Below are 14,795 nucleotides of genomic sequence, written 5' to 3'. Positions count from 1 at the left end.
GTAAGTTTGATTTCGTTTTATTTTATACCTTTCTTGGTCAAAAAATTTATTTATTTATTATATATTATAAATTTGTTAATAAAGAAATATATATAATATATAATTATAAATAAAAAATCATTGATCAGAAAAAAAAATACAAAATTTTCTGATCATTTAAAAAAAGTTTGATTTTATTATAAATAAATATCATGTCAAAATTTATTAGATGATATATATAGTAATAAAATAATAGATACAGTTTAATCGATGAAAGATTGATTCTGTCATTTTGTGACAATCAACCAAACATTCTTTTTCAACTTTGTTCATATTTCTTTTTACATTTAAAAGTGATTCATATATCATTTCAAAATGGAAATGATAGAAATTACAACCTTCATGCTTCCACGTGCAATAATTGCATCAATAATTCTCATAAACAATTTTCTTCTATAATAAGAAATATTTATGCTAAAATATCGAAAATTAAAGAGATTCTTTGAAGACATAAATATAAAAGATACATATTGATTTATTTAAATGCGGATGATATTGAATTTAACATTAAGAAAATTGAAATAAAAAAGAAAGGAAAAGCAAGGCTAAATAAAAATCGAACAATAAATTTTGCATTCGTGTGCAAATAACACAAAATGGCACAAACGTGTACTTTTTATCACACCATATAATATATTTTAAGATAATAACTATAATTCATAATTATTTCTTAAAATTGAAGTAATTTTATAATCAAGTATGAAAATAATATTTAGTATAATTAAAATATAATGAATTAAATCATTAAAACAAATGTAATAATGTAATGATGAAATAAAATAATCTGAACGTTATGACTCAAATATGTATATATATAATTATAGTGAAACTTTATCGAAATGTCAAAGAAAATAGATTAATATATGAAAAAAAAAAAACATGAGAAATGCATTTTAAAAATTATCTGATTCACTTTCTAAACAAAATTTCGTTTTTCTATATTATCTATGTCTAACGAGTGTTTTTCACATTGTTTAATATTTATAATTTCTTTATATTCAATGAAATTATATGACATTATAAGAATTGTTAGATATTATTGGAAATTTCATGTTTTGAATGTGAAAACAATTAATTTAAAAAAAAAATTAAAAAATAACGCGAATAATTACTTATAAATATCACTTATAATTAAAATTATATATTACATTTTTATATATATAGTATATTTTAAAAATAAATTTAAATTTAAAAAAATTTTTTATATAATACGTTTAAACAATTTTTAAAAAATATTATATTATTGCAAGGATTGAAATTAGCGGAATTCAATTATTAATATAAAATTAATTAATAAAAAGATTTGCAACATTTGGAGATATATTTATAAAAAATAAAAATCAAAATATTTCAAATAATATTCAAATAAATTTTAATATCTTTTTTAATATTTTTCTATTGTAATATTGTACATAAAGAATATTTATAATGAATAAATATATATAAACATATCATTGTTTTTCTACTAATTTTATATAATGTATCAATTGTATGATATTGTTTAAAATTGTTACAAAGTATGCGTTGCATATAAAGAAATAAAAGATATAATTATTCAAATTATAATTCTTATATATATAATAAATTTCATATATCAATTATATAAATAAAAAATTTTTATTCCTTATTCTTTTTCGTTTTTATTTTTTTTTTTAAATTAATTAATTTTTAAATAATTGATGCATATTTATTAAATACATTTACTTAATTTATTACTTATTTTATTTCATCATAAAATGATTACTTATCTATTTCTAATATTAATTAAAATATAAATTGATATATAAATTGATATATATATATATATATATATATAATTGATAATATATTATAAAAAATAAAATATAAAAAAATTATAGTATTATTTTTTTCAATTATTAAATATTATTATATTATTCTTATCATGAAGCATAGCTATAAACATAGCTGGAACATATTAAGATTAGTATAATTTTTTTCAATAAAAAATGCAATTTACCTATTATAAGCAAATTCTTCCAAAAAATCTTCAAGAATGAACAATTGATTTAACAATAAACTTTTTTTTGCAACTTTATCAAATAAAACTTTGGAAAATTTTAGAATATTCTTAAATAATGTCTGAAATATAAAAATTGTTATAGAAGTACTATTCATAATAGTTAAAAATTTAAAAACTTGTATCTGAAAATCGAATCGATATTTTAATTCGATATAAAAATATATAAAGCATTTTTTTTAACAATGTTGGTAGCAAGTAAGTAAGATGTAATGTACCGTCATGGCGACGTTACCGCCACGGAAAAATCCAACTCCAACAAAAATTTTAAAACAACATTTAACACCATTACAAACACTCTTACAATTGGGTTTTCCAAAACATCGAGCGTAAGTATTATACAACAATTATAAAAGATTGTCAATATCTTTTTATTATTCTATAAATAATTATAAACGATTATAATGCATTCAGTGTAAACAAACAGCTGTCAAATATTAAGTATCACTATTGTTTTCTTTCTATGTTTGTTCTACCGTGATTGTTTATATTTATTATTGTAATTTATATATTATATATTTTTTTATCATTATTTTTTTAATAAATAAAAAAAATATAATTTTATAAAAATTTTCTATAATTATTATACAAGATATAATTAAAAATATTTTACTAACTATATAAATCATAACAATTCAAATAGATATTGTATTGTTTATAGAGAGAAAGCATTAGCTGCTACAGGGCATCGAGGTGTTCAACTTGCATCTGATTGGCTAGTAGCTCATGTTAGAGATCCAACTTTGGATACTTATACTCATAGACAATATATTTTATATGCTTGTCCTACGGGTGAATTAGCTGAACAGCTAATGAGATTTTGGTCTGAAAGTAAAGAACTTATAAGGAATGGAGCTCATAATTATATGCCACACATTACACTTGTGTCATTTTTTAGAGTATGAAATTATCTTAATAATATGATGTAAATAAAAATCACAAAATAATATAAATATATTATTTATAGGCACCAGATGAATCTACTGAAGAGTTGGTAAATACTCTTGAAAATGTAATTAACCAAAATGAGTTATCAGATAATATTGAATTAGAAACATATATTTCTCCTAATTTTATGGGTTTATTTGTTAAAAAAGCAAATGTAGAATGGCTGAAAAATGTTGCTATTCATTATGTAAACAAACTTTCAAGTTTGGGAATTTCTGCAGAACCTCAAGTAAAATCTTTACATTTGACATTAGCTTATCAGTTCCCTAGCAATTTATATCAACAATTACGTTTAATGGTAGAAAAATTAATACTTACTTGTCCAACTAATTGGGAACTAAGATTATATTCTAGAGATCCTAGATTACAAAACATACATGTACATAAAGTAACACATGCTCATATGCCTAGAGAACATGATGAATTAGAATTAAGAGTAGGAGATTACATTTACATTCCAGAAGGGGCATGTAGTGCATCTACAGATGGTTGGGTCGAAGGTATCTCTTGGTTAACTGGTATTTCAGGTCATTTACCTTTAAATCATACAAAACGTACAGCTGAATCAGATTCATGGACTTTACACACTACTATACAAATTACTGACAATAAAAGTGAAATTTTAGAAAAAGAAGAAATACCTCTAACTCGTAAATTACCAGAATTATTATCAAGTGATTCTGTAGACAGCCCTGATGGAGTAGCAACAACTAATGAACCAGTAAATTATATTAATTATTTATTATTTATTTATATATAAAAATTCCAATTTTAATCTTTTATCTACATATGTAGATAGAGGCTTCTGAAGCACCTCCAAGTTTCTCAAGACAAATTTTTATATGCCGCCATGGAGAAAGAGTAGATTTTACATTTGGAGCATGGATTCGTTACTGTTTTGAACCAAATGGATCTTATGTTCGTAGAGATTTAAATATGCCAAAAGAAATACCATCAAGAAATATACAGGATTTTCGAAATGATAGCCCTTTGACAACTGTAGGTGAAATGCAAGCAAGTTTAGTAGGAGAAGCTATGAAATCATCTAGTATTAAAATTGATGTGGCTTTCACATCTCCATCATTAAGATGTATACAAACATTGGCTCATATCTTAAAAGGATTAGATTTGAATATTCCAATGAAAATAGAGCCAGGTCTTATAGAATGGTTAGCATGGTATCCAAATGGTGTTCCAGTTTGGATGACATCTGAAGAATTAATAAAAGCAGGTTTTAACATAGATAAAAGTTATGATCCAATTATTAAAGCAAAAGAACTTCCATTAAAGGAAAATGCAGCTCAGTATTATGAACGAAGTTACGAATTAATCAAACGAATTATTGAAAATACAGTAGGAAATATTTTAATAGTAGCTCATGCTGCTTCTTTGGCAGCTTGTACTAGGCAATTAACAGGTGGGAGAGTTCCACCAGCTTCTGAAGTTACAAGATTAGCCCAGAGAGTACCATATTTAGCATGTCTAACAGCACGTGAAGAATTGGATGGTTGGCAACTTCATCCACCTCCATTTCCACCTATAACCCATACCAGTAATACTAGATTTGATTGGAAGGTATTATTGTAAAAAATAATTAATATTTTAAATACAGTTTTTTTCTCTTTTTATCCTTTATCATACAAAAACTGCTTAAACATAAAAGACTGTAAAGATACAATGAATTTTTTTGTAACATTTAATTTATACAAAGTAGATTAAAAAGAGAGAAAACGTATTAAAAAATTATATATTCTGGGTTGGGTTATTTATAATATAATAAAATATGCCAGTTAACTATTCAATAATTACAAAAATTAATACTTATAGGGCAATAAATACGGGTATTGACATTTAATTCTACCTTCTTTATAAAGAATTTAGAATATGTGTCTCAAAAGAAAAATTTGAATTGATATTTTAAAAAAAGATATATTCTTTCATAGATTTCGTACTGAATGTTTAGAAAGTTTTTAGTAATATGATATATAGTATTTATAATATTTGATAGAAAAATATTAATAATACATTCAAAGTTTTAGAGAATATATTTAAAAAATCATGACATTAAGAAATTTGATATATTATAATTTTTTTTATCTTTAATTATAAAAATTCAGAAAATTATTAATCTATTATTTATTCAAGTTTTTAAATTTATTTTGCATATATTATGTATACATTATGTATACATAAATAATGAAAAAATATGAAATCATATCTAATGTTTTTTATAAAATATATGAATGCACGTATAATTTAGATTTAAAATATATTATTTTTATGTTTAATAATTTAGTTCATTGTTACAAAAAATCTATTTAAGTGGAAATTATGAAAATCAGTAAATAACAAAATTTTTTCATACATTGTATAAACCTATGAAATAATAGTTGGCATGAATAATGTGTGGAGATATAGAAGTACAAAATCAATGTAGAAAAATGTTATTTACCAAAGAAATATATAAAATGTTATTTCATTACAAATATCAGTTATGTCATGAAGGAATTTACTATTTTATTTACTATAGAAAAAAATTTATTAAAGTATAATATATAGTATACCTCATAATGTTTAAAAAATTTTTTTATATAAAACAAAATTTAGTAAAAAATATAAATGTAAAATATTATAAAATATTTATAATATAACAAACTTTTCTATAACAGTATTAATAATTATATATGTCCACTTTCCTTTAGTTTTGCAATTAATGTATCAACATCTGGTACAATACTTCCAGCTTGTCTAACTGGTGGTTCTTCAACTGATAAAATTTCAATTCTTGCTGTAGTATCTACACCAAGATCTTTTGCTGTTACTTTTTTAATTGGTTTTTTCTTAGCTTTCATAATATTTGGCAATGTAGCATATCGTGGTTCATTAAGTCGTAGATCAGCACTTAAAACTGTTGGCATTTTTATTTTAACAACCTCTAAACCTCCATCAACTTCACGTGTAACAGTTAAATCATCATTATTTTTTTCAATCTATTACAAAAAAATATAGAATATATATTGTAATAAATAGTTTTTAATATTGCTTAAAATATATTTTTAAATAATATTATTTGATATTGTAACTTACTTTACTACAAAATGTTCCAGTTGGCCAATCTAAAATACCTCCAATCATTTGTGCAGTTTGATTGCTATCATCATCTATAGCTTGTTTTCCAACAATAATTAAATCTGCTTTCTCTTCTTGAGCTAATTTGGCTATAAGTTTAGAAACATGAATAGGTTGTAAAGTTTCATATTCAGATCCAGATATTTCAACATGAATTCCTTTATCAGCACCCATTGCAAGGGCAGTTCTTATCACATCTTGACATTGTGGAGGTCCACATGAAACTGCAATTATTTCTTGTACTAATTTCTTTTCTTTCATTCGTATAGCTTCTTCAATTGCAATTTCATCAAAAGGATTCATTGCATGTTTTACTCCATCTGTTACAACACCTGTTTTATCTGATTTAACACGAATCTAAAATATAAAATAAAATAAAAATATAATATTACAAAATGTAAATGAAAAACATTATTTACAATTATTTCAATCTAGAATACATTTTTATATTTATTTTTATATTTTATATTATATATATTATATTATATATTATACATATTATAATATATTATATAATAATTAGATTTTTATTTTAACTTATTATGAAACTTATTAAAATTATATTTTTTAACATATTATTATTATACTTATATTATTAATTACCTTAACTGCATAATCGATAACTCTTTTTACACCTACAAGTGCTCGTGCCATTATTAACTAACAAACAGATCGATAAATTATACGAAATAAAAGTATATAATTATCTTTTCATAATATCTCTTGAAATATTTACAGAATCTGTACAATCTTTTTTATATATAGTCAAACTACTATTTGATTGGTCTGTTTGATATTTTGATTATTTAATAAATCTAAATAGTCTAAAGTTCATTTATATTTTGATATGTGTTGATTTTATGGACATATTTTCATGCACTTCGTGTTAATTTTATGGACATTTTATACAGTTCATGTTGATGTATATAACTAAATATCATAATTGTTTCAAAGAAAACTCTAATCACAGTAAAATTCCAAAATTTTCAAAATTTGAAAGATAAGAGAATAAAAATAATTTATTAAATCGTAATGACGTAAAACTTGTAATAAATATGTTTTATGATATAATTTTTTTCTTTCCATATTTATCATAATTTATTTATAAAATAAATAAAACAATGAAATTTATAATTATATTTTTATATTAATAAAGATATATTTTTATTTTAATTAGATTTACAAATAATTTACAATAATATTTTTCATGTTATTCTTTTATTTTAGTATATTATAAATTAAGGCCATTTTCAATCTTGCGACATGAAAATGAAACATATATAATACGTAAAGAATAAAGAAATGAATCATATATTTTATAGCAATTACTGTTATTTGAATTTTAATTACTTGTTTGGTGAAAAAAAATATAAATAAAAATTATTGTATATTTTTTACAATCTTATTAATTTAAACTTAATTTCGAAATGATAATTCTAATTTTTATTATTATATTAATTATTATATCAATTTTATTTTAATATTAATTATTCTAAAAATTATATTGTAGCATTATTTATTTAAAAAAATTTAAAATATATTTTTCAAAATATTTCAAGTTATTACATGAATAAAATATACATATTAATTAATATACTATATATATTAATTTATTATTATAATTCTCTACAGAAATATTATAATTTAAGATATTAATTAAGAAATAATGCTTAATATATTTCAATTTCTAGTATAATATGTAAATTATGTAGAATAAAAAAATTATTATTAAAAGATTTGAATATTCATATATGATTTAATATATTTATTATTTATTAAAAAGGTATACTATAAACTTAAATTATGAATTGTTTTTAATTTAAATATAATTATTATTATTATTTATGATAAATCAAAAAAGACAATGAATTTTCATAATTTTTTACTTTTACAAAATATAAAATTAATACTACTAAATGCATTATTTTTAGAATCAAAAAAATTTTTATTAAGAACCTATTTCAACAAATGAATCTTTTTAAATATATAAAAATACTTATATATAATTAATATTCTAAGAAAATTAGAATAAAAGAGATTTTTAAACAATCATTATGAACCAATCAGAATTAATATGAAATCAAGTTTGCGCCACACATGGCGTCCAAGAACCGACGCCATCTAACGTCTGGCATTCCTGTTTTTTTCGTGCGGGTAAAATCACGGCTTTCTATAGCGCGTAAGTCTTTATCGTTTTGTTTTGTAGAATTCGGTAAGTTAAGTAGATATCTTTGATAAATCTACTATGCTATGCGTATACCGAATGAAATGTTAGCTGAGAAAAAGCATTCACGCGGCAAAGAAAGTGTGTGGGAAAATGAGTTAACCGTGTGTTAACGCGCAGTGGTCAACTATCCGTGCAAGTTTAGCAAAGGAATATATATCCATATTCAAGACGTAATAACGTCAAGGTAATTATATGTTAATCCTTATAATTGGAAATATTATATTATTTCTCTAAATATTTGTAAAATTTAATTCTAACGAAAATTTCCTTCGTGTTTATGTTTACTCCTCTAATTACCCCCTCCCTCTTTAGCCACCTTCTATTCCTCAATTCCTTCTAAGATTCTTCCTCGTTTTCTTTATATTTTATATATATTTTCTTTACAATATTTTCTTTTTATAATTTTGTTTTTTATATTGTCATATAAATTTGCTTAATTTTATCTATCTGTTATTGCATTGCTTTCAATAACCAAACTATGAAAAGAAAAGCATTGTTTGTATTGTTAAAATATGAACATTATTTTAAGTTATTTTAAGTTATGTTTGATATTCTTTAATATTTTGATGAATAATGTTAGCATATTATTAAAAAGAACATTATGAAGCAATAGTTTTTCAAAAGTTATTTGCATGTATATATTTATTTATATTTTAATATATTTATATTTTAAATATATATTTATATATAATCGATTTTATTAAATTGATATTGATTTTTTATAAGTATTTAGAAAAATATATTTAATCAGTGAAAAATGAGTGCGTCGGCCTTAAAATCAACAATACCTGGAGTAGGTACTTCCCCATCTTCTACAAGCCATTCCATTCTTCCAATGAATGCAATGGCACAAAAAGTTGTATCGGGATCAGAACCAGCATCTATGAAGCCTTTACCAGGAACTGGATTAAGCTATGTTACATTACAACCACCTAATCATCCATCAAGCCAACCTTTAAGCTTAGTACAAGATCATAGACCTTCTGTATATCAAACACCACCTTATGTAAGCAGTAATTCTGAAAAGGAAGACTTGGATAAATTAATCCCTAATGGAGTAGAGATTATGAAAACTGAAACAGAACAAAATATATCTGTTTCCATAAAGCAAAATGAATCTAACAGAAATAATAATTTAAGTCCAGATAATCCTACACAAGATTCACAAAGAGAAGTTCAAACAGATCAAGAGATGACATCTATTAATTTAGATTTTCCTGGTTAGTAATAAAATTTTATTAATTAAATTATTAATTTAATTAATTTTATATCAAATATTTGATTAAATATATATTTCATATAATTGATATTTTATTACTTTACAAATATTTTTATATATATCAGTAAATATAATAATTCAAATTATTTATTTATTTATACTTAAAACATGTTGAATTCATTAACATTATACTGCATGTAAATACAAAACATAAAATATATTTATATAGCTATATGGATGTATAAATGTTACTTTAGCATTATGTCCACAATTACAAAACAAAGTTGAAGAAAAAAAGACTCCTGTAAATAATGGTTCAAAAGAATCTGATGGAATTCCGATTAATACCACTTCACAAACAAAATTATCGTCACATAAGTCAGAAGATGGGTCAGTAAAATCTGATAGTCAGAAGTCAAAAACCATAACTCAAAACACAAAACTTATAGCAGATAGTTCTGCATTATCACAAGCAAGTAATCCACCAAAAATTGAAACAAAAGTCACTGGTTCACCAAAAGCAAATAAGAGAAAGTCTAGAGAATTGAAAGACTTGAAAGGAATGTCAGCAACATCAGATGGAGCAAGCAAACCAAAAAGGAATCGAATTCAAACACAGCCTTATCAGAGTCCATTACCAGAAATTGCATTGCTTGTGAAAAATTTAAATAAACCACCACCATCTAAAGCTTCTGATGATAAACTTATAGTATTCTATAAGTAAGTATGATTTATATATTTTAAATATGTATAATATGATATAATGATGAATAATAATAAAAAGTTTGGATTTTTTATTAAATTTTCATTTATAAATATAATATTTTACATTGACTCTTATTATAAATATAAAAAAATTAATAATCTTATCATATATATTAACTTTTATTGATATTCATTATTAGAAACGAATTTTTGGCTGTGAGAAATGCAGAAGGAAGTTTCTATGTATGTCAAGCAATGCAAAATATATATAAATCTAGCAGGAAAATTCGTATACGTTGGCTTTCTCAAGATAAAAACAATGGAGAAATATATTCACCAGATTTTTATGATTACATAGGTAATCTCATGAAAATTGTAATTATAAATATAATTAATAAATATTGAGTGCACTTGATTTATATGATATAATAAATTTATTATTTTAAATAATGTAAATTTATAATATTATTTTCTTTTTTAAAATTTCAGATTTTGATTGTATATTAACAAATTTAAATTTAAACAAAATTGATAAAAATAAATTTCAATTAACAAAGATAGAATTATTACGTACAGAAAACATTTTAAAAAGAGCAATTGACGTTGAAGCTGGTGTATCTGAAAAACCTCGAGTGACAGAAGAACATCCGGATGGACGTTAGTATTTTTATATGCTATTTATTATCATGTCCTACTAATATCGGATTTTTATTTAAATTTTTTAATATAATTCAATAATGTTTAATTTATTATATTATCTTTTATATCAAATTTAATTAAGTTATTAATATAAAAGATATAGTTTACTATTATTTGTTTATTATTTATATTATTAAAATTTTATAAAAATATTTTATGAAATTGAAATTTTAATATCTTATCCACAGTTGACCTTTCACTTTATAAAGATGAATCACAATTGAAAAGAAGAAAAAGTCACAATTTACATAAACAAAAACAAAGTTTACGTAAAAAAGCAAAACGAACTGAAAGCTTTTCTGAAGATGACGCTCCTGAAGATGAATCGGGAAAAAAATCACCTAAATCGAATCGTTCTAAAAAACGAACAGTTAATAAAGCTTTAGCAATTGCAAAGTCTGTTGCAAAAGGATCTAGTAGAGCAGAAAGAGCATTAAATAGAAATACGAAATCTGGAAGCGAAATTACTGCTGCTACTAATAGTACTACAACTACTACAGTTACCACATCTACTACATCAATAGATGTAACTAAAAATAATACTGATATTAAAAGAAGTGAAAATAAAAAGAGCACAAAGCAACAGAATAATAATAACACAAGTGGAGTATCAAGGACAAAACTACGTGGTAAGAAATTTTCCTTAGTATGATTTTAACATATTAATTCATTAAAAAAGATATTGCTCTTTAATCATTTTGAAAATTATTTAAATCATAATTTGCATCATCAAAATATTCATTTTTTTTTTTTAATTTTATAATTTATTTTTTGTAATTAATTTTTCTTAAAAATGTTATAATCTAATTTTTAGCATCTGCACAAAATACACAACAAAGTAATAAAACAGCAGGTCGTCCAAAGCGTATGGCTGCAGCTACAGGTATTGTATCGACCGAAGAAACAATTCGAAAAAAGCCACGTGGGCGAGCATAAGATTAACGTAATTTACCTGTATTTCCTGTATTACATCTAGAACAGAATCTGTATCGTAGGCAATATGTACATGTAGTACACTCTTTAAAAATTGCGATCGATTTATAATGTAATATATATGATCTCAAGATTTATATCTTATCAGATGCTGCATTATATTATAGTCCAACAATGTGGGATCAACAATTTATATAACGATGCGGCAAATCGCATTTAATGAAAAAAAAGACTCAAAGATTTATAAGAGTGATATTGTGATATCATATAAAATTTGTACATATCGTCTACGTTTCAGATTCTTACAGGAGAAGAAAGTCACGGAATGTGTATGGGAAATGGTACCTTGGTTGAATAATAACTATCTACAGGGTGTCACATGCTAATGCACTCTTGCAATAGTCTATTTTTGATGTTGTGAGTGAACTGTACGTGATTCAGTTGAGTTTAATGTACACTTTTCATTGGATATGATAGCTATGTACAAATATATATATTTGGGGCTTATAATATACTCTATAAAAAAATAAAAACACAAAATAAAATAGAGTACCAGAGAATGAAAACAATCCGTGAGTTATCGATCTCCAAGTTATGGATCGGTAGGTTTAGAAGTACAATACCTGTACATTACGCTGAATCTTTGCTGTTTAAAAAATAGCATATGAAATGGTCCAGCGCCTTTATTAAAGACAGGCAGAGAAAAAAAGTGCCCTCAACTGTAAATCCTTGTCCTGTTGTTGAATCTATGGATTTATTAAAAAAAGAACTTTATGGCTGGAGATGTAATGTTTTAACTATAGTTTATTTTTGAATCATTTATGTCAGTGAATTGCTAATATAATTCATTGTTATAAAAAATAAAAAAGATCATATTAATTATGGTATCAAACTATAATTTAGCCACTTAACATATTATATTCCTTTCTTAAGAAAAAAACAAACAAAATAGCACTTATTTACTCTGATAAGTCTGGATTAAAATGTATAAACTTGCTTTATCTATGTATTATTTTATTTTTTCAAAGATTATGGACAAAGTGTATATTTACTGAGAGATAGATGATTATGATTTACACTTCACCAAATCTAAATTCGTATATTTTAATGTAGTTTATAGTTTATATTTTGTGTCGAAATGTATTGGGAATACAAGTTTCGTGTCAATATTGAGAAAAGGGATTTATGTGAGATTCAATTTATTACAATGTATAATGAACAAAGGTATCGAGACATGTATTTGTTTTATGAATTACGATAATGTAATGATAATACATACCTTATATAATTATTTATCGTGAAGAAAAAAGTCTTTGGTTTCTGGAAAAACAAAAGGCGAATTATATTGATTAAAATTGTATACTTTTTTGTCATTGAAAATTCAGTTGCCAAAGTTGCATTTACTTATTTAATGCATTGGCCATTGAACATTGCACAAATTTAAATGAGAAAGTTATTTCACTTAAATAATTTTATCTATGTATGTACATATGAAGATTAGGTAATCAAAATTGTGAAAATATGCAAAACTATGAGCGTTTGGAATTTTGAAGGCTAATGTATCTTATTCATTTAATAATGTATTCCAATTTATTGAGTTGCAATACAAATGATTGTACAACTTTTTACTTCTTATTTTAGAAATCATAGAATACATGTACGATGTACATATATTTCATAAGCTTAACAACGTTAAAGATAACTTAAGAATGCCGTTTAAATGATTAGGCATATCGACTTCTATTGAAAATAGAATATAATTATTATAATAAATGAATAAGGTGAATTTAATTCTTAAGATGGGAGATGAATAAGATACCAATCCTATCATTGGTCCATTGCATATTGTATTTAAAATATACACACACATAATGTATAAATTTAAAATATACACAAACGTAATGTATAAATTTAGTAAAGAAAAAAATTCTAATGAAGACCGAGAAATTTGCTTATCTTGTTATTCGATTTTGCTTTCAAAGCAATGTCACTCTTCTTGGAATTAGTTGTATAATATCGAAGTAATTCAAAGGACGGTGCAAATAATTACAATTAAATATCATTATTAACGTCAATGAAAAACAATGTAATATATAATAAATTTTCAAGACAAGCTGCACTTATTATTTCAAGAAGCGAAATCGATTACAACATGACGAATAAATAGCTCTCGATATTTTCGTGAGCTATTTGCAAATTTAAAACAAAAGTATAGTATGAAGGAAACTGAATCGAAAAGCAATGATACATTTGCGTGCGGGCTGATATTTGTTGAGGATACTTAAAAAAATATGTATTAAATTTGAAAAAATCGAAGTTTAAATATAGATATTAGGTAATTGACCACTAAAAGATCATCTTTCACTTTATATACGATAAAGTATAGATTTGTCTGTATTAATTTGTTATATATGAAAAATGTTTATTCAAATAAGTCCCAAATTTTGTCATTATCATATAAAAAATTTAATTTTCTTCCTTGCAATTCTAAAGTAAAACTAGAAATCGTTGTTCGAAATTTAAGAGCTAAAGATACGTTTGCTACATAAAAGTATATGTAAAATTCAAAGTACAAATAGTTTGTCATGAAAGTATCAGATCTTTAGCTAAAAATTTGGTAAACACCGGTTTAAAGTATTACGTTAAATAAGATCTTAACTACCTCGTGATACGATTTATTTCTGCAATAATGTAAAAAGTGTATCTCTAGTTTCGGATAAATAATTTAGAGGGACCTCATTTTATTTGCATTACAAATTATTTTCATATTTTATGCAAATATATAAAACACTTGACATTATCATCTGAAATATCCTTCTAACACACTATTTAAAGATACAAAGATAATAAATATGAAA

At 23.4% G+C, this 14,795-nt stretch overlaps 3 protein-coding genes across 5 annotated transcripts; 2 read left to right on the top strand and 1 right to left on the bottom strand.

Moving 5' to 3' along the window:
* Positions 1–2,267: 2,267 nt before the first annotated feature.
* Positions 2,268–4,880, top strand: LOC411364 (protein UBASH3A homolog). Its single transcript, XM_394838.7, has 4 exons — positions 2,268–2,406; positions 2,739–2,976; positions 3,045–3,746; positions 3,821–4,880. Exons 1-4 carry the CDS (start codon positions 2,300–2,302, stop codon positions 4,610–4,612), a joined length of 1,839 nt encoding a protein of 612 aa, XP_394838.3. The 5' UTR covers positions 2,268–2,299; the 3' UTR covers positions 4,613–4,880.
* A 404-nt stretch (positions 4,881–5,284) lies between these two features.
* On the bottom strand, positions 5,285–7,081 carry LOC410308 (electron transfer flavoprotein subunit beta). Its single transcript, XM_393789.6, has 3 exons — positions 6,758–7,081; positions 6,113–6,511; positions 5,285–6,015 (listed from the first exon to the last, which is right to left on the bottom strand). The coding sequence occupies exons 1-3, from the start codon at positions 6,806–6,808 to the stop codon at positions 5,704–5,706; spliced, it is 762 nt and encodes a 253-aa protein (XP_393789.2). The 5' UTR covers positions 6,809–7,081; the 3' UTR covers positions 5,285–5,703.
* A 1,153-nt stretch (positions 7,082–8,234) lies between these two features.
* Positions 8,235–14,227, top strand: LOC408347 (putative uncharacterized protein DDB_G0277255). Of its 3 annotated transcripts, none has more exons than XM_391899.7 (7): positions 8,235–8,565; positions 9,108–9,601; positions 9,858–10,320; positions 10,506–10,663; positions 10,795–10,962; positions 11,193–11,633; positions 11,819–14,227. In XM_391899.7, the coding sequence occupies exons 2-7, from the start codon at positions 9,139–9,141 to the stop codon at positions 11,938–11,940; spliced, it is 1,815 nt and encodes a 604-aa protein (XP_391899.4). In that variant the 5' UTR covers positions 8,235–8,565; positions 9,108–9,138; the 3' UTR covers positions 11,941–14,227. The 3 variants fall into 3 exon arrangements, with proteins under 3 accessions (XP_391899.4, XP_006564428.1, XP_006564427.1); XM_006564365.3 differs by having other exon boundaries at positions 8,264–8,565; positions 9,133–9,601; XM_006564364.3 differs by having other exon boundaries at positions 8,264–8,565; positions 9,115–9,601.
* The last annotated feature ends 568 nt before the right edge of the window (positions 14,228–14,795 follow it).

The sequence above is a fragment of the Apis mellifera genome, linkage group LG11, assembly GCF_003254395.2.
Source record: "Apis mellifera strain DH4 linkage group LG11, Amel_HAv3.1, whole genome shotgun sequence".
Classification (NCBI taxonomy): domain Eukaryota; kingdom Metazoa; phylum Arthropoda; class Insecta; order Hymenoptera; family Apidae; genus Apis; species Apis mellifera.
This window is presented reverse-complemented; position numbering and strand designations above follow the sequence as displayed.